We start from the raw sequence: 21,101 nt of genomic DNA, 5'->3' as shown, positions 1-21,101 counted from the left end.
TATGCCCATGTTATTCTGGACAGAACATTGCCTCATTTGTTGGCTTGTGTTTGCTATGTCCCTACTTACTCCATTTCCATGTAAGATGACAGCAACATCTGTATGTGCAGTGACGAAACCATATACCATCTCTAGTATGGCTTTTCTGTTTAGAGAGAAGCTCGAAGCAAACGTCTAGAAAAACTGTCCAGACCACTCTGAATTAGGGTGAAACCTCAAGATCACAGAACATCCAAGTTATATTTTGTAAGTTTCAGAGGTTAAATCCAGATGTCATATAAAAATTTCAATCTTTTTTGTGACTACACAGACTTTTTACTTTGTGGTGTGAAAAATATTGATCCTTGTTTTCCTATGGGCTTGGTTGAGTAAGGAATTCAGCTTGCATAGTTTTGGAGTGAGTGATTTTTTTTTATAACAGCATATGATGAATCTGAGGTTTTGTGTTTTTATGACTAGTAAGATTTGACTACAAAATCTGAAGTTTATTTCATAAAGACTAATGTGTGAGTTTTGATGTGAAATTTCTCTCCATTCTGAAGTGGTTTGTTTTTTTTGTTTTGTTTTTTTTTTTTTTTTGAAAGCATTCATAATATGTGACTTCTCTTGAGGGAAAAATAAATAGCATAATTTTTGCCTGAAGGCAAGAATATTTAATGGCAATTTTCCCCCTTTAATCAGAAACTTTGGGAGAACAAGAATAGCACATTGAAACAGAGAATGGACAAAGAGGAGTTAGAGTAACTGGTGGTGGTGAGTTGCTCTCATGACAAGGATAAATGGTAAGGTACCTAGCTAAGGCCTTAAGAATGGCTAAAGAATAAATCCAATGAGTCCTTGCCTGAGAGCTGTAGAAGACGGACTCAAGTTCATTTCCTCCTTTAGGATGTTGACAACGTGAACCTTGGCAAGATATTTGACTAACACTGGAAAAGAGCTGCGTTTGGCTTCTTGCATACACCATTGCTCTCTTAGAAACACCATTCTCCTGCAGCCTAATCCTGACTCTGCGAAATTACAACTATGTTTATTTTTTTACCTAACTCACCCTAAAGTACCTGACCCAGAAGTGCTGATTGTTTTAGATAGGGTTGAACAGCTCAGCATCTAACTTAATCTAGCCCACCTGAGCAGCAGAAAGTAGCTGCTCCTTTGCCAAACTTATTGGAGCTGCTTTCACAGCTATTGTGGACATAAACAGAGTTCATAAAGAACAGTTAGCAGGTTAAAAAAAAAATAAACTGTTTTGGAGTAGTCCTCAGGTGACATACATCATCACCAGTTCTAGTTCCACTATCTAAAACAAGGTACTGGAAATTCTGTGTTCCTGTAGTTTCTAAGTCTTGGTCTAGTTCTTGTCTTCCATTTCCCATCAATAAATAAGGTCATTTGCCTACCTTATGGGATGCTACAGGGATAAGCATGAGATTGTGAAGCCCTCAGATGTTGTAGGTTCTAAGAGAGTGTCTGGGGAAACAATATCGGCTTCCTGTTTTGTGTTCAGTAGTATTATGTGGACTGCTGCAGCTACAAATCCATACAAACTGCATGTGAATTTATCAGCCTTGCTGCATACTGCCAATGTCCAGATCAGCATCTTTTCTATTAACACTTCTTTTCCCAGTGCTGTTGCCCAGTGCTTGCCAGGACATGTAGTAAGATTTCTTTTTTTTTGAGTCTGGATGGTCTGAAAGCAGAATGAAGTTACAGTAATAACAGTGGGTGAGTTTTGGACATTGAAAAAAGAGAATGACCAATCCAGGTAGACAAGACTTGATTTTATTAATAAAATTTGTATTTTCCTCTTTGAGGTGACAGTTACAAACTTTGGTTCAAAAATAAAAGAAAATATGAACAGCAAGAAGTTGACTTTTGAAATCTCACTTTTACATGTATAAACGTGCATAAGAAAATACCAGTTGGAAATGAGCCAGCAGAAACTAGTACTATTTAATTTAACAATTTATAAGAAATAGAAACAAACATTTCTTTTCAAGTCTTACATATATTATGAAAAATAATTACAAAAGGTTTTGTGTTGTAAAGCTAAAATGTAATTCCTACTTCCAACTACCTGAATAAAATGTTCAGAGGGAAGGCCAAACAGTTATTTTTTTTGAGAATTGAATAGCGAATTCTAACAGTTTGGGTCAAAGACAGCTCTGTAGGAAGCAGTCCCCTCGTATGTTGCTTAGCAACTATGTAGAATCACATGACCTAGACATATTGCATCCCTGGCCTTCAGGTGAAATAACAGGAGAAAAGAATTCATATTAATGGGATGGGCAAATATTGTATAGGACCATTCTGTGGAACTTTTTGTATCCAGTTCAGGAAGCAAACATCCATCATTGCTTACATTAACATCTAAGTAAACACTGCAAAAATCCATAAATAACCATTTAGAATCCAGTTTTAATATTTATGCAGACCAAATAAGCAGAATGGAAAAAAATTCAGATAAGATTTAAAAAAAAGGAAAGCCATGTGACTAATTTATTTCACACAGATTTTTAACAGATCTCTTACATGGAAGTTGTTTTTTTTCTTACATATTTTCCCCACCCAAAAATATAAACTTGTTTATTTTAGGTATATACATGTATCTTATGAAATTCTGGAATTAGAAAAGAAAATAAAAAGTCTGAGGTATAGCACCATGGAACACAGCACCTTTGAAGGTGCTTTGGTTATTGAAATTCATCATCACGGAGTGATATCAGCAGAAAAGAGTTGTTTGAGTGTGCTGCTCAAGATCTTCCAGTTTGCCACCTTAAATTTTGTTGGTGACTTCAAATAACAAAGCTCTTCAACAACAATATATACAAAGGGATTTTATTATTAATCAGAAATGGAATTGGCTTCACTGGCAATTACAGCTTTATTTTTTCAGAATACATACACAGTACTGACAACGTAGTTTTGTAATTCTAAAATAGGAGCCAGGTGCAATTCAGAGACACATGCAAGTTTTGGAAATGGACAGAGAAATAACAGTATAGTACTGTACATAGAATAATTACAGTTTATTAAACACGTTCTTAACACCTCTTTGTTGTGATGGAAGGAGCACCATGTTGTTCGCTTTTTTACAGCACCAAAGGAATCCAAAGGGGGGTGTTCCTAAAGTGAGCCCTATGTTGTCTGTCTGTGCCACAGCATCTTTGCAAAATAAGTTTAAGTCATGTGATTCTGGCCCTACAAGGGCAACAATTACTTTCTAGATAAGACATACATACACAGCAAGACATATTTTCTATGCCATCCTTATTCAAAACTTGCATGTGGCATTAAGTGGGTTGGTAGCACCAAAGTGCAACATTTTTGTTGATCTGATTTTGTCATAAGCTTAACCAAGGAAGCAGACAGGACCGACCTCAAATCCAAACTTCTGGTTCTGATCACCAAAGTCATTGATCATCACATCAACTATAGGCACTTGGTCTATTTTGGGTGTGTTGATTTCGACCACCGTCTTTGCATAGCCCTTTCTTGACTGTTAAAAAACAAGCAAAAAAAGCAAACATGGTTATATATCAGAGCAGCAAGCATGTACTGTAGGTCTTCGTAGGCTTCTCTGAAGTGTAGAATTTATAAATTATTGCCCACTCATGTACCAGATATTAAAAATTCTAAATTTTATATTTTCTTAGGATTTTATTTTAAAAATATGATATGCAATGCTTTTAAAAAGAGAACGGCCCATAGCTTTTTGACTTTCTGAAACAGGCCTAGAAATGAAAAATTATTGAAGACATTTAATGTTTCTTAGAAAATTCTGATTTCACATCTACGGTATTTAATAAATAATAACAATATTCTCATAGCAGTGCACGTCTTCCCTGTGAAAAAAATCACTAATTAGTTCTGAAAGACAGAAGAAAAATCTACTTCTAAGAAGAAAGACTGTAACTGTCTCACAAAATACACAGCAGCTGTTTGGACATGAAAGAAAGTAGTAGTCTGACAGGACTGCCAACTGATGCACTTAGCAGGTTTGAAGGCACACCCTTACTTCGTAACAAAGGCTCTCTGCCTCCTCTGCATATCAGCCACCCAAGTCATCATGTTAGTTATCAGGACTGTACTTTCTTCAGAAGGTCCCTTGTATTTTGCTGAGACCCCTTTCAGCTATGCCAGAGTTGGAGTTTAGATGAGCATCCAAGTTGGCAGATAAGTGTGTTCTCAGTTTAGTGGTAGAGTTATACACTACATCACTTCCATCTCTCTCTGGAGCTCTACACTCACCCACTACGGATAACAAAAGTGAAATAAATATACAGGACATACAGAAGGGCTGACATGAAGCAGTGATGTATTAGAATCTCATTACTGCGGGCAGGAAACTCTGCACCTACCTGAGCTGCATCTCTGTCTCAGAGCCAGGTACATCCTGGCACTTTCAGGTCTCTGATTCACTATCACTGACTTCTCTGGAACTGCTTTCAAAATGCTCCCATATCAAACCCCAAAATAATTAATGAGGCTTCAACTGTCACTTGCTCCTTTGATGTCTTTGTTTCAAAGTGTTCAGTACAAACCATTCTATTTCTGAAAAGAGGTAACAGTTGCTATGCTTACAGAGACCCTGCTGGAGAGGTAGTCAGAGCTGATCCATGTTTGGACGGCTCTGGGGATTTTAGCCAAGCTAAGAAACTATTCTGATAGGTACAATCCACAAACTGCCTGGCTTTGGCTACCAAAAAATGAGAAAAGGAAATACAAAGTCACATGTCAAACTATGCAACTAATTCACTATATTTGGGTATATATGTATGGCTTAGTTCATACATGTTTTTGCCATATTCACTAAATATTCTGTCTGTGTATGCCTTGATTTTGAGTATAAATACATTCTGCTGATGGGTTGCCTCCCCGGATTATGCCTTTTTTGCTTCTGTTCTTTTATACTGTGCTCATACTAGCAGATAGTGTAGTTGCAGCACATTGCTGCTGACAGCCTGTATCCATGCCAGGTTTGTTCCATTTCTGTTGCTTGGCTTATGGTTTGGGTTTGTTTTGGTACATATATGAAAATTAAATAAGGGACTAGTGTACTGTAGTTAACAATCTACTAAAAGGCAGTCTATTAAAACATGTTTAGAAAGCTTTTCTCAGAAGAAAGCTGTGAAAAAATGAATTTGTTTGGTTTTTACTTTAATGGACAGGTTGGTTTTGTAAAGACTTCTGAACCTCTACTTACTGCACAGCCATCGTGAAGGGCTTTGATGTAAGGATTGTTGTCGTAAGACATTTCTTCATCATTTGATCCTAAGAACCTTAGTGCTTTGTCATAGCTGTCAGACGATGCGTCATGCCAAGCTACAGACTGATGACAGTTGTAAGTGAAATTTTGTCTGGCAGAGGCACTCAGTAGTTTAAGGAATGTCATTTGGACCATATTAATGGAATTGCCTTCAACATCCAAATAGGAAAGCTGGAAAATATAAGCAGTTACATAAATATTTATCTTTTTCCTTTGTTAAAATGCAAAACAAAATTATTGTTGACAGAAGAACCACATAACTGTCCTTAATAAAAAAAAATCAACGAACACATAACATTTTATGGTGTTTTATAGTTCAATAAAGCTATGACTCAGTAAATAGATTTTGATGTTGTGGTAATATATTTAGGATGAAGAACTACATATTTTAGCTTCATTCTAATCATAAAGACTGAGAATTTTCCTACCATATAGTGTAAACCAGCAGAATCTCTTTGGGAATCTGTTTTTAGTTAATTACAAAGTTATGTCAGCCTGCAGTCTCATCTTTGCGTGCTCAGTATATTTCCTGTTACCTAGAACGGGGCAGGGGATCTGTGCTCTGGCTGCTTTACTAAGGTTTAGTGGAGATGTGTGGTCTGCCAGAAGCCAGATCCTCACCAGCAGATGTGCAGGTGACCATTGGGATCATTGTGGGGCAGTACAGAGTGGGCTCCTGCTGTCCAGTGGCAAGAGGCCATATAGCTGCTCTGATATTCACAGCAAAAAGGCTGGGTCTGAAAAGTCTTTTCTTTATCTAAATATTTATAAAATTCCTTGGGATCTTTTGATCACTGATAACGTGTACTTGATTTGTGAATGACTGTTATGTTGCAGTGACAACTTACAAGTTTGCCTCGCTTAAATTCACTAAACCAAGATCCTGGATTCTCCTTTGGCCATGATGAAATTCTAACCTGTGTGGTAAAAGAGCAGAGATAGAAGTATTTAAAACATATGTTAACAGATATGAAGGTTTTACATTACTTGGGACAAATTTCACATCAGATAGTAAATAATGGTTCTTCTTTCTGAGATCTCAGACTCTTTAAAGCTCCAAAATAGGATGCTTTTCTTGTATAGAATGTCTTCAAATTAGTGACTTTAAACGGAATCCAAGGTGATAGCATATAAAGAGAGCTAGTTCTATTTAAGGGGGACTGTTGTGATCTGTTAAGATTCAGGTAAACTGCTGGGATAAATTGTTTCTGTAAAGAGTGTCTAAATCCGAGCTTTTACTGGTGTTGATGCTGATAGATCTCTCTCATTTAGGCAAGCTTTTGGAAAGCCTTCCTCTACACCATATGCTCCATCAGAGGTAATTTATAACAATGAGCGAGGACACTGTTAATACCTACTTCGCATAGCTATAAATGAATAGATATAAATGAACCCACAAGAGAAACACAGTAAGAGTTTACTTTTTAGGTGTCAAACGCTAGATTATACATTTTCACTGGCTGCACAGCTATGTTGCATTCTGAAATGAAGTGAAAGGTTAGCAAGCAGGTACGTAGATTCCCTGTCTAAGCAGAAGGGTGAAAATGCCCTTTGTTGACTCTGTGTACCATTTTACCACTTCATTCAGATTTATGCAAATTTCAATGTAATCAGAAAGACAGATATATGAAAATGTGACAGTGTAACTATCCTGTTTAATTCAACATTGCAACAGCATAGTAGGATCTGTCAACAGCCAACTGAAAACACAGATTTGTACTTACTCCTTCAGATTTCTTATCCGGGTAGATGCAAGTTTCCCCACCTGCTGTGAAATTGCAGTACACTTTGAAGGAGTCTCCAGAACAGCCCTGGTTAGGATCAATCCAATATTCCCCTAAAACAAATGAGAAAATATTTGCCTTATATAGTAGAAATGGTATTTAGAAGATCCAGGTTTTACTGCTACCCAGTGGTCCTACAAAGTTTGTAGCAAAGTTATTTTATCTGAATGATGAGAAAGCAACCCTTTCTTTTCTACCTTGTGATTTGTTGCTGCTGTTAGTGTGTATGAATGATAACACCAGGTTCACAGTCTGTTTTTATCTCCATCCTTTTGGTTTTATATAATTTTACTTCAAACCATGATTCTATTGCAGGATACTGCTGAGGTTTTGGAGGAACTCTGGAGACCTCAGTCTAGAGGAGGAAGGACATGTTGTGTGAAACACACTGCAGATCTCAACAATTTGGCCATTTCAGTATTTCAGCTAGAAGAATAATTTGTACCTGTGGTGATAGCACTCTCAAAAAACAGAGCACAGGCAGCCTTAAGCAGAAATAAGTCATCTGCATACCTATCTACATAAAAAGATGGTCGCACAGGACTTGGTGAGGTTGTAGTTGGCACAAGTACCTACAGCTTCCACTGAGAGAGATATACCTCAAGAAAAGATGTTTTTTATTACTGGGTTATGAAGCTGCAACACTAGTGAAACTTCAGACTGCTTTAGTTGATTAAAAACACCTTAACTGATGCTTGATTAGGTGACATAGTGGGAAAGACAGTTAAAACTTGCGTGAGGCTTCCCATAGTTTCAGCAGTCCTACCAGACTGGCATGACTGAGAATTCAGGCCCTGCAATGCTAGGGTGAATAAAGGCTGGGGATGAAAGAGCCACAGTCAATCCAAGGTCCATTAAAAAATCAGCACTTTTTAAAATCTACCATTCTAATTATAATGATGATTTCTGTGATGTGGGTCCTTATCCCCAGCTACTTTCAGAGCAGGACAGCAAATTATTTTCTGACACTACAGTTCTAATCCAGTTTCAAGGAAATAGTGGAGGTTTCAAAGAGGCTTGACAAATCCTTTCACCAGTTCTGTCTTCTGAATGCAGGGCATTATGGTATTTTAAAATTCTATTGATTCAGGCTGCATTTATTGAATATTCCCTTGTTCCTGGAGAATCCTGTATTTTAATGAATGCGTTTACTTTTATTTTAACCAAAATAAGATTACTTTGATATGAAGAAAGCTCCAAAGAATAAGCAAATAATGGTAAATGAAGAAGGTGAATGTGTTCTATGAAAAACATTCATTATTATGGAGGTACTGAATTGTAAAATATGTGCTTTTCATATAGCACATACACTGCTTAACTGCTCCTCAAGGCAACCATTTGTTTTTATCTATCTAGAATGAAACCAATAAAATATTATTACACTGTCAAAATCTATTTTTCCTCCCATTTAAAACCAGAAAAATACTGCTTTGAACTGGGAAATATCCACTGCAATTGACAAAAATGTGAAAGGATGAAAACTCTGTGAAGGTTGGCTTTCATTTAAACCTTTCCAGAGGGGTAAATTCACTTTGAAAAAAAGAAGAAAACCACAAAGAATAATTAAATCAAGGTAGTTCTTCAGAACACAGTGTCTTGTTCATGCTACTCTGCATTTTATTAAGCTAGTACTTAGTAGCATTAAACAGTATTGGAGAAACGTGCATATCTATTTGCTGAATGATACAGAACAAGCAGTGGTCATGCAGTAAAACAAATTGTTGTTTCTGAGGGTAAAAGAACAGTAAATTTTTTGAGAGCCATAATCAATAATAAATCGTATATAATAGCAATGCTAACTTTAATATTATGCTAAGCTAAAATATACTAAAATAATTCTTGTTTCTTTTAAAAGAAGCTATTAGCTATCCCAGCATGCTGACATTTGTGATTTTACTTTCTGTTGATCTAAACAGCATCAATCTTTCATCCCTCTCCTGTTTGGATAGTTCTGGAAATGCAAGGCCCACCTTTCGAAACAATAACTGTTTTTTTATTTAGCACTTTAAAAACTTTTAAGTCTAAAACCACATGAGGTTATGTATTTAACGAATTTTGGCTTTTAAAGAGACAGCACCTGTTACTTAAAGTTTATAAACTTTCATACCTGCAAAAATAGATTTAAAGTGACTGTATTTATGGAGCAACTATATTAACTATCTACCGATAATTAATTATTTTGCCAAAGTATCTTAGCAGATCATAACTTCAGCCTTGTTTGCCTTTGTCATGCAATAACATACCATCTGGGAAGTCTGGGTGGCAGAGTTGCAAGTCTTTGCAGGTTCGCGCTGGATTATTCTGAGTGCCCATTGGATACTTCATATGCTCAATGTCTTGCTTCAGTGAATTCAATGAACCAAAGATCTCTTCCATGCCATCGGAATAATCCAGAATATTATCACCAGCATCAGATAACATGTAATCAGGAGATCTTCTTGTCTTTTTGGGTGATTGGATTGGAAGCGGCTGAATTACCTCACCCGGAGGACCCTGAGTGGAAAACGATATATCTGGTTACCTTTCTGTTTGTTTTTCAGCTGCCTAAATACACAGAGGAAGACCACAGAACGTGTCTTGGAGATGCTTTGAATAGGCTTTACTTCTTTTTTTCTTTACTTCTTTTTTTCACTTATTTCCTTCAGTTTTCTGCCTATGTACTTTGATTTACTTGCAGAAAAAGATGATTATAGAAGGCCAAACCATTGTTGTGCTCTAAACTCTTCCCACTATATTGCTGTTTGGGGAAGAGTGTGCTGCCCTCACATAAGCGTGCAGAACTGACTTGCAATTGTCTCTTTATCCCTAGCAATTCCCTCAAGCAAAGGCATAGGCTATGACAAATGAAAACTGTGGATGTTTCCTCTGATAAAACTTTAAAAATTCCACTTGGGGTCTATAAAGCAGTATTTAATTTCAAGAAATTGAAACACTACATTCAGATTTGGATTGTTTTCATTTTAGGTCGTTATGATACGAAAAAAGAAATAGTAGAAACAGAGGAGTATTAACAGGGGGAAACCAAAATCATTCAGTTTCCTGTGATTCAATATAACACATTAAGTAATTATTGGGGGGGGGGGTTGTTTGTGTGTGTGGTTTGTTTTGGGTTTTTTTTTTTTAAGTTCCTTATGTTTTTTTCAATGCAGACAACGTATTTCTGTGTCTGGTGGATCTGTGTTTCCTGAAAAATGAATTTTGAAACAATCATTAATATTTTCCTTATCTGCAAGTTCAAAAATGGTGTTTTCTACCTGTGTCAAAACAGGATCATCATGTCAGTGTAATGTGCATGCATGCCAAATAAGAGTTCTTACTTACTGGAGGACCAGGTGGACCAGGTAACCCACTGTCACCCTTTTGACCAGCAGGACCCTATAAAGCAATGAGAGAAATGCAGTGCTGATCATGCTGCGCAATGTTAAAAAATAACACACAAAAGTTAAGTAAAAGAGCAAAAAATATGGAGGAGAATTACTCACGCTGGATCCTTTGGAACCTTTTGGACCTTGGGGACCCTATGGGCAAGAACATATAACTGTAGTTGGAGTATATTCCATGCAACATGGGAGTGTTTTGAACGGGAGGACTGGATGAAATTACTTACAGGTAAACCAGGAGGACCAGGGGGTCCAAGTGGACCTGCAGGACCAGAAATTCCCTAAGAAAGAATAAGATAATAAGTACAGAACTGAAGTATTCTACATGTTGGATTAAAACATGCGTATCTATGACAAAAGTGGTCCTGCTAAGCATCCAACCCTGACAGGTTTTGATTTAGGCCATTTGCTAGGGTCTGAGATAGTTTGGAAGTTTAAAATATTATCTGACAGTTTGAGTTGCTTGTAGTTGTTCTTACGCTGCAGTACTTGTAGTCACAACTGTGTTCCCCTTCAGACTGGCTTGGAAACCTCACTTTTTACATAGTGCCTTAAAATATGGCTTAATAACTAGGAGAAAGGAAGCTACTTTGGGTAGTGCAGTTAATAAACATGATGAGATTTGTGCTGCTAGTTTTATCTTGTCCCTAACTTAGGTGTGTTTCCTTCACATTCGTGCACAAAATTGTATATCTTCTGAAACATGCTGATCTCATTTTAACCTGTTTAATTGCACTGTGTTTGTACAATACCTAAGAAAGTTTTAACCTCGAGCAGGAGGCTCTGGGGATTAAATTTTTATAGCAACTTTAAGTCTCTCAAAAGAAAGACTGGAATATTTGCTCTTCGCTTGCATGGAACTTGAATGAAAACACAAGTATGTTTTACTCACTGCATCACCCTTGGCTCCAGGAGATCCCTGTGGGCCAGGAAGACCCCTGTCACCCTTTTCACCCTGCTCTCCCGGAGGTCCAATCAGACCAATCAAACCAGGATGTCCCTAAACAAGACAGAAGAAAATATAGTTAAACCTCAATATATATAATGTAAATGTGCTTTGCAAACACACAAATTAGAGCACTCTCAAATGTCATCACTGTTGCTAGTCAACAATCAACCTGAAAACAAATTATTCTGAAAGCATATTCTTTGTTGGTAGTGGCCTTTAGACTTGTAGATTATTTGCAAGCTGTGACCACTTATTCAATGAAAGATATCATACTGAAACTAATACAGAAATAACAATACCTGTGGGTACACATTTCATACCAACTTTCACATTTAGATACTATTATGCATATTACAGAATTGCACATTTTTTGCCACATGTAACATAGCTGTATAAACAGCTGATCCAAGCACATAAAAAAAACCCTGAAATTCACAGGATATAATTCATTAATTATATTAATGATTATTATATTATATTGTTTATATTATATTAATTATATTAATGATTAATTATTAATATAATTAATGAATTATATTAATAAGTAGTCGTATCCCTTTCTCTGTAGCTTTTCTCTGATACAGAAGCAATCAATTAATTGTTGGGACTCCATTAGAAAAATGCTATCCCGGATGTCTCAATCCCTTATTTCAAAAGAAAGTACTATAGCTGTTTAATATTTACATTTTGTTGTTTTAAAATAAAAATCGTGAATACTTTTTATTTCTACTTACTTTGTTTTTGTAAAACCAACAGTTCTTTTTACATCAATGTCTTTGGAATTTTCATTGCAAGGAAGAATCACATGGTCAACAGATTACCACACGGGCAGCAATCTTTTTCTTTCTATGTATTTCCAGGATATCAGATGTGGCTTAAAACTTCATGATTACTACTAAGGCTGTGGGAAACTGACTGATAGACATGGTAAGTTGCCTTGCTTTCTGATACAAAAACCCTAGTGTTTCTTTCTGCTAATTTTATACAGACTTTTGGACTGGATCAAAATTACAAAGACACAAACAGTGAATAAAATATACCTTCTCTCCTTTGGAACCTGGATCTCCTTTCAGGCCAGGCAACCCAGGTGGACCCTAAAAAAATCAAGGGAAGTAATGTTAAAATAAGTTTTAACAAACTGCACAGATCATGTTTTCTTGAAATATTAAAGGCAGTGTAAGTCAGAGTCATTCAGTGGTTGATGGTTGTGATTGATGGCATGTGATTTAGGGCCCGAGATAAAGTTTAAATGCATGTTTAAAAGACATAATGATTCTACTGTAGCATTTAAATTACTTTGTAATTAGAAAACCATAAAGGGTTGTATGGTTATAAATCTATGAAGCAGAGGGTCAACTAAACTCTTAAAAAGCACTGAAATCATCCAGTGAAGCAAGTGATATTAAAAAATACATTCAAATAATTTTCTGTTGATTAGCCTTATTGTGCTTGTGGTTATATTACATGCTTTCTGTTATTACTTCACCTTAATTGCAGTACCTTATTTTAGTTGCTTATTTTAGCCCTTTCTTTCATAAGACAGTGGAAAGTATTTGCAAATGAGAATTTGTTTTGTGCCAGTTTACTACAGCTCAGTAAGATTTTTGCAGCCTATAAATCAGATTGCTTATAATAACTGTTCCTCAATATTGTTTTGTTGGAGAACTACCTCATGTTTTGTTTCAGCACTCGGGATGTTGTTTTGGGAATATGCTTGACTTGCCACCTGAAATTCCTGTAAGACCATGAATAATCAATATTTTCTAAATATTCAAATCTTTTCTTCTCAACATTGCAAGCTTACTTAATGTCATCTAGGTGTGCTAGCTCCAGTGACACGTGCAAGCTTATGGTCCTTTGTCACTTTTGTAAATGTGATTAATTACACAAATTACTTAGGTTTTGCAATACTACTATGGGCAATCCTAAATGCTTTTAGGAACTGCCTTATTCTCTTTGGGCCTCCACTCCTCATTGTTTAGGGATAATACCTCTACCTTACAAAGGTGTTAAACTGATATCTTTTCAGGTACTTGCATGGCTCTCATCATATAGGCAGCTTACAACTTTTAATTTGTATTTACAAAAAAATGTGTAGTTGCAAACAAATTTGTATTTACATCCTTTCTGCAGCACAGCAAAGACATATGTTACTTTACAAAACTAAGTAAGAAATGTTCTTTATTCTGAGTTTTAACTGCAGTTGTATCTAAACATTACTCCATGCAACTAGATTTCTGTAAACAGAAATGCGCTAGGGCAGGAGACAGAGCTGTGAACAACCAACATAGGGTCAATAGAACCATTCTAAAAGCCCTTCCATATTTTTGGAGTGGGTGCAGGAAGGGGACAATCGAAAAGACTAATTTTTTTCATGTGGTTCCAATGGAAGCTGATGCTTAGAGAATCTATTGGAAAACTCCATTGCAGTCTTAGTACCTGGGAAACTAAGGTGAAGGATAAATATACTCACATACATAGATCTTATTTTCTTCACATCCCTTGCAAAAAACACTGAACAATCTTGTTATAAATTGACATAAGCTTGTTTCCCCTGCTTTTTCTTAATCTTTACTGGGGTCATAAGAGTAATCCATTAAAGATACTATTTTACCAGTAGTCAAAAATATAGCTGGATAAATGTAATAGAAAAAGATTATACATGAAGTTTAAGTCTCCTTTGTTTGCTTTTTCTCCAGCTTTTTAATTATTCTAATCCTTGTTTATAATTTTTTGAGCAATATGAGAAATCTTCTGAGGTTCATAACAATGGCAGTGCTGGTCTTGTGTAACTTGTACAGAATGAGGTGAAAAATTCAGGCCATGCAGTGCATATGCAAGCACAGAAAAGACATTCATTTCTCAGAGGCTATTAATCTCACACTCAACATGTATGCATTAGGCGTAGAGCTGCTAGACTAAGTCAGTATCTCATCACTACTAGTCTCCTGCTGGCAGTAGACATCTGTGAAGTTATGATACGGATAGCAGTAATAAGTGACCTTTTCAACCTGGCACAGATTCAAAAGTGCCATAACACTTCATGTACAAAATATTATTCAGTGCGTATCCTTTCCATCTCTACTTCAGGATATCATTAGATGCAAAAGCCTAGGCAAATACATAATTCATGAATGAAAAGTGAAATTTTTAAGCTTTTGGAATACAGAATCAGACATTTTCACCTGCAGTGTGTTGTGCTCTACTGCAAATCTGCTTTCATATTCTTCTCCTGATAGCAATCTGCTGCGGAGGGAGGGAGGTGAAGGAGGGAGACTTAACCTCAGCAACTTTTACATATAAACTTTACTTTCTTAAAATCCAAAATAAAGTTTAAGTTGCAACAACGCATCTAAAAAAAAGTTCTTGTTGAGCTGACAGGAAGCCTGTGCATTTGGGAGTATATAGTTCATTAATACACTCCGCTTCAGATTTGAATTGAAATATTTAAGCTCTCAAATTTTGGAAGAGATATTTTGATGATGTATTTGGAGGCTTCTGGTGACTGACATGTGAGAAAGGGATGCTTATTATTGCTGAATAATTCTTCATTGCCTTTTAAATTTCGGCACAGAATTGTAACTGTGGAGATCAGTTTTCAGTTCCCCGATTTGTCCTCCATGCATTTTATTTGTAAATTGGGCACATCATTTAAAAACTATGGTGGTGGTCCCATCATAAACTCTTTGGAGAGAAGAGGTTTTTATTATGGGCTTAGCACAGGGGAGTCCTTTTCCTTGCAGCTTCTCATTCATTGTTCCCAACCTCCGACTTACAAGCAATATGTTATCCATGAGACTCTAGACAAAATTAGAATGTTAAAATGAAGGGCAACAAAGAGCTATAGTGTAAGGTCTCCTCAGCAGATTATTTGCTCATTATTGTTTTCTAAGGGACACAGACAAAAATTAAATTATATGTAAGTGCCATTGTAATGCCATCTATAATTATATACACAGAAGTGATCGATAGATACACCTATGCACCAGATCACTGTTCATTGAAAAAAAAAAAAAAAAAAAAAAAAAAAATCTTTCTAGTGTGTGGGGCATAAAAATGTATGTTCTGAAACTCTTTCTTACAGGGTAAGAAGTTGCATGTTTGGAACATTTTTGGAAATGTAAATAGTTACCGAAATACTTTCACCCATTAAAGTATTTCAGTCAATGAAAGAAAAGGCAATTGCTCATGTTCACATACGCACATGAGCATGAAAGACTGATTTAGGGTAAAAGTCTTAATTTATGCAGCATTTCATTTTTATATACTGGAAAAGTCTGATACGGAAATTTTATAGCTGATATTCAGACCCTGAGTTCTCACTGGGGAGGCAGGAATGCTCTTGGGATTTTGAGTTCACATATATAGTTTAAGCGCAAAAACTTTTAATATTAAGGCTACCCAAGGACCTATTCCTTCACGCTTCCTACTCACAGCCTTCCTTTTTCCCTTGAAGAACCACATCATACCTGGAGTAGAGGATAGCCCCTTATTGCCCTATTCTCCTAAAGTAATCTGATCGTGTATGTTGGCATACTTAATCTTCTGACCAAAATAACAGAGTGGATTTTATGTAGAATTTGGTAACACTGCTTGCAAACTGTAAAATGCCTTGAGAGTGTAACACTTGTTTTGGTTTTCTTTCCACCAAACTGTAAGAGGCCATGTTTTGTTCTGAAGCTTTTTATTCCCAATGTGTCACTCAACTGTGACAACAGGGGTGAGCCCTACTTCAGTGAGTTTGGAGAGCAAGAGATATGAGATCTTTCTACTAAATTGGATCACCTTTGCTTGACATGGGACAAATTAACCTGCTGGCCGTATAGTTTAGATTTGAATTTCTGCACATAATGATGAATATTTGAATACTGTGCAATCTGTGCTCAGAGCGTTGTTTTTTCAGCTTGTTAGAAAAACTTCACTAAAATAGCAAGTGTAAATAGCAGCAATGATATAATTTGATAATATGTCATCTATAAACTTCTATTGCTTTAATCATATTATTAGCACAGAGCACAACTGTGGTATGCCCTAGATGCCCTAGGAACTGTGAGCTTGGTTCATTCAGACACTTCTAAACACTGTGGTCATGGATGATATTTCCTGGGACTGCCGCAGGGAACAACAGACACACTGCTGCTCTTCAATTTTATAAAAGTAGCATATTTTCTTCTTTGGTAGAAGTCCCCTTTTGGCCCTACTTCTGATTTTTTTTTTTTATTTCTCTAAGGAATAGATATGATCTAAACATTTACTCTATGAATAACGGTTTCCTAAACTAGCAGTCATTAAAATCAATGGATGTACAAGATTTACCACTGCTAAGGAAACAAAATGATTTAAGGTATTAAGCTTCGCTGATGTGGGAATAGAAGTAGATTTTTTGATTGTAAGCTTCATTCATGTTATATTTAATTATATTCAGGAGATTTCAAGAATTTGGTTTTACGCTGCCTTAATCTGCTTCTAACCTGGTATAGCTCAGCAGCGTTCTGCACAGCTACCTACTGGAGTAGAGCAGCAAAATGAAGGCAGTCATGTATCAGATTTTACCAGCACAGAGAAATAGTGACTTTGTGCTAAGAACTGACTTGTACATTCATTTTTCTGTAAATGCACAGACACATCAATGGTATATTTTAAAGGGTCCTTTTTCTGTTTTGGCACTGAAAGGAAGGGTACTCACCAGAGGCCCAGGAGGGCCATCCTGACCTGGAGCTCCAGGTAGACCTTGTTCTCCCTATAAAAAACATAAAGGCTGCTTTACCAGGGGATATACAAGGAGTGCAACATTTAAAATATTATTATATGCTCTGTTTACTTACCACAGGGCCGGGAATGCCCCGGAGACCCTCTGGGCCAGGTTTTCCTGCGGGTCCCTGTGGACCAACTGGACCTGTTTTTCCAGGAGCCCCTTCTGCACCAGGTTCACCCTAGAAAGAACACAAGCCACAGGTCAGAGATGAGGAGCCGACTAAGCTTGGCACGGTAGGGGTATACAAGCTGCAAAGTGAGAGCAAAGTTTCCTCACTCCGTTTTGTCAAAGCTATTCTAAAACAGTGTTCTGCACAGGATGGTTTTCTGAACAAATTTTTGATAGCTTCGTACAAAGATGTGCCAGCAAAGCATGCTTATCTTGCTTTTTCGCAGGGATGAGCTAAGATGCACAGATAAGAGTCCACTATGTACTCCATTATCTGTTGCTACTAATTCTGGGTTTTAATTTGGATTTTACAGTTTACCTATTATTACTTTGATAAGTTTCACACTCAGCACATAAGAAATTACTTTTCATTTATATATGGTTTATATTTCCATGCTCCTGAAAAAAAATCTTGAAGGTATTACCTTTGCACCTTTTTCACCTTGTCTGCCTTCTGCACCAGTTGCTCCAGGAGGTCCCTGTAAAAAATGGAGACTGAGCTCAGAATCTCAGTTTTCTAAAATATTACCAGTGAAAAAAAATCTGAGAGTGCAATTTCTGCTGTCTTAATAAACAGGAAACGCTAACAAAATAACATTCAATTTATTTCTTGACATTTTAGTCGCAGGATAAAAGTCCCGATCTTTCATATCAGCTCATTTTCCTGTTTATAAAAATTTATGGGATTTGAGAATGCCTAAAAGAATACATATCACCTAACACCTCTGATATGATGAGGTTAAGAACAAAGAAATAGATCAAAAAAAATCAAAAGAGGATATAAAAGTAAAAGGAAATTAACAATACTAATTTACATATACAATAACAGTTTTAAACTTGCTTTCCATTGGCTTCTGTCTATTCACTGTATTTTATCCATTGATTCCAAAAGAGCTTGTCACTCTACAGTGCACAGCATGGCATATACTTCTTTATTCTCTAAGTCAGGGATGGGGTGAGTAAGCCTTTTGATTACATTTAGACAGCCAAAAATCAATACATGCCTTAATATTATGCAGTAAATATGAAAGGAAAAAACAAAAATAAGTCACATGACTAGAGGTTGTAAGTAGTGAAATAAAGACACTGAATACAAATAGCTGTTGATATCAGGTTTCCTGCTATTGCTGTACAAAAGGCTCTGTTTGACCATGAAGGTAGAGCTTGGTACTGCAGGAGGATGTAGAGATGGGATAAGGTTCAGGTGAAGGCCACAGAACAGGAGTGGCAGTCGTCTGGCAGCACTGTGACTACCTATTGCTGATGTCACCCATCTTTCATTTTCTTAAGGTTTCAGTCAAAAATAAAAAGACATTTTTCTGCTCCAAAACATCAAGGGCTGATTTTCAGGTCAGGGAATTAATATTCAGAAGCAGTATCTAGAACCTAATGTACTCTTCTGAAAATGGTACTCATATATACTTAGTTCAGCAAAGATGCACTCAAGTTAATGGACCAACTGTTTTCCTACAAGGTTAATTTTTAGCCTGGGAAATGTCTTTATTACAAGTAGCTATTTCTTGCCAACCAAGGAGCTGCTTAAAGCAAAAGGAAAGAAAAGTGACCATGATCAAATACAAGGTGATTTTCTGAATCTCTAAGACTTATTCCCCAACACTCATCTGTTCATTAATGGAACAAGCAGTTTGTTATAGAATCATAGAATCATTTAGGTTGGAAAAGACCCTTGGGATCATCGAGTCCAACCATCAACCCCACTCTACAAAGTTCTCCCCTACACCATATCCCCTAACACCACATCTAAACAACTCTCAAACACATTCAGGGATGATGACTCCACCACCTCCCTGGGCAGCCTATTCCAGTGCCTGACCACTCTTTCTGTGAAGAATTTTTGCCTAATGTCCAGTCGAAACCTACCCTGTTGCAGCTTGAAGCCATTCCCTCTTGTTCTATCGCTAATTACCTGTGAGAAGAGACCAGCACCAGCCTCTCTACAATGTCCTTCCAAGTAGTTGTAGAGAGTGACGAGGTCTCCCCTCAGCCTCCTCTTCCTCAAACTAAACAGCCCCAGCTCCTTCAGTCGCTCCTCATAAGATTTATTCTCCAGGCCGTTCACCAGCTTCGTTGTCCTCCTCTGCACTCGCTCCAGCACCTCGATATCTCTCTCGTATTGAGGTGCCCAAAACTGGACACAATACTCAAGGTGTGGCCTCACCAGTGCTGAGTACAGGGGGACAATCACCTCCCTACTTCTGCTGGTCACGCTATTTCTAATACAAGCCAGGATGCCATTGGCTTTCTTGGCCACCTGGGCACGCTGCTGGCTCATATTCAGCCGCTTGTCAATTAGAAGCCCCAGGTCCTTTTCTGCCAGGCAGCTCTCCAGCCACACTTCCCCAAGCCCGCAGCGATGCATGGGGTTATTGTGGCCCAAGTGCAGGACCTGGCACTTGGCCTTGTTGAAGCTCATTCCATTAGCCTTGGCCCATCGATCCAATCTATCCAAGTGTCTGTAGAGCCTCCCTATCCTCATGCAGATCAACACTCCCACTTAACTTGGTGTCATCTGCAAACTTACTGATGATACACTCTATGTCCTTATCAAGATCATCAATAAAGACATTACGTAGAAATTAAAAAAAAATATTCTAAGGATCAGCAACAATAAAAATACAACCACTTCCATTTATTTACTGCTTTTTACTTCATAACAAAAAATGCAGGCCCCTAATAGTAAAGCACTAAAACACAATTTTACAGACAAGAACTGTTCTTCCAGTCAAGCATCTACCTGTATGCTTTGTGAGCTCAGGGCTTTAGACCAGAGTTTGACCTCATTTTCTATACTAGAGCTGAATTTAGCCCAAACTTCTTACAACCTGTTATATTTCACCATCCACTACTGTTGGCACATAGCACGTACCTTGAGCAACTCATTGAATCATAGAATGGTTTATGTTGGACGGGACCTTAAAGATCATCTAGTTCTAACCCCCTGCCATGGGCTGGGACACCTCCCACTACACCAGGCTGCTCAAAGCCCCATCCAACCTGGTCTCGAACAGTTCCAGGGATGGGGCATCCGCAACTTCCCTCGGCAACATGTTCCAGTGTCTCACCACCCTCATAGTGAAAAATTTCTTCCTGATATCTAATCTAAATCTACCCTCTTTCCATTTGAAGCCGTTACCCTTTGTCCTATCACTACATGCCCTTCTAAAAAGTCCCTCTCCAGCTTTTTTGTAGGCCCCTTTCAGATACTGGAAAGCTGCTCTAAGGTCTTCCCAGAGCATTTTCTTCTCCAGGCTGAACAACCCCAGTTCTCTCAGCCTGTCTTCATAGGAGAGGTGCTCCAGCCCTCTGATCATTTTTGTGGACCTCCTCTGGACCCGCTCCAACAGGTCCATGGACCAAACTCCACCGGTTTTAATTTAATTCCTGGAAATTTACATTCATTTTATAACTATTTACATAGAAGTATATGAAGATAATTAATTTGCTTCTGAAATGAAGCTTTCTCCAGAGTGGAAATGAACATCTGCAGTACTATATGAACCTTTTGGACAACAGAGATAGTTCACGTTTTCCATCAAAGCTAATGCAAAATTAATTCAGTCATCCATGGTGGACTTTGGTCATGTGTTGTGGGTATCAACAGGCTGTTCTCTTTGGTATTTTTAAGAGCTGTAAGTGATAAAGGACTTAGTTTTACTTCTTCAAAATACAGAGAAGCTAAAAAGCCCTGGGCAGGGTGATCCAATTGCTGACTCTTTAAAACAGGAAGAATACTTTAAATCACTACTGTTCAAATAATAATAATAATCTCTGATGCATA

General features: G+C 37.3%; 1 protein-coding gene across 3 annotated transcripts in view; it reads right to left on the bottom strand.

The window, feature by feature from the left end:
* Nucleotides 1-215: 215 nt before the first annotated feature.
* The window catches only part of COL11A1 (collagen type XI alpha 1 chain), a 161,527-nt gene continuing 140,641 nt past the window's right edge, over nucleotides 216-21,101 (bottom strand). For all 3 annotated transcript variants that reach the window (XM_074597969.1, XM_074597971.1, XM_074597970.1), the window contains 13 exons: nucleotides 17,728-17,781; nucleotides 17,205-17,312; nucleotides 17,066-17,119; nucleotides 12,420-12,473; nucleotides 11,323-11,430; nucleotides 10,658-10,711; nucleotides 10,533-10,568; nucleotides 10,372-10,425; nucleotides 9,294-9,543; nucleotides 6,991-7,103; nucleotides 6,115-6,183; nucleotides 5,204-5,437; nucleotides 216-3,496 (listed from right to left, as the gene is read on the bottom strand). In XM_074597969.1, the coding sequence (XP_074454070.1) occupies nucleotides 3,350-3,496; nucleotides 5,204-5,437; nucleotides 6,115-6,183; nucleotides 6,991-7,103; nucleotides 9,294-9,543; nucleotides 10,372-10,425; nucleotides 10,533-10,568; nucleotides 10,658-10,711; nucleotides 11,323-11,430; nucleotides 12,420-12,473; nucleotides 17,066-17,119; nucleotides 17,205-17,312; nucleotides 17,728-17,781 (1,335 nt within the window). In that variant the 3' untranslated portion in view covers nucleotides 216-3,349. The remainder of the gene's footprint in view (nucleotides 3,497-5,203; nucleotides 5,438-6,114; nucleotides 6,184-6,990; nucleotides 7,104-9,293; nucleotides 9,544-10,371; nucleotides 10,426-10,532; nucleotides 10,569-10,657; nucleotides 10,712-11,322; nucleotides 11,431-12,419; nucleotides 12,474-17,065; nucleotides 17,120-17,204; nucleotides 17,313-17,727; nucleotides 17,782-21,101) is intronic.

The sequence above is a fragment of the Larus michahellis genome, chromosome 8 (genome assembly GCF_964199755.1).
Source record: "Larus michahellis chromosome 8, bLarMic1.1, whole genome shotgun sequence".
Lineage (NCBI taxonomy): Eukaryota > Metazoa > Chordata > Aves > Charadriiformes > Laridae > Larus > Larus michahellis.
Note: the sequence above shows the minus strand (reverse complement) of the source record. Positions and strands in the feature narration are given on the sequence as shown.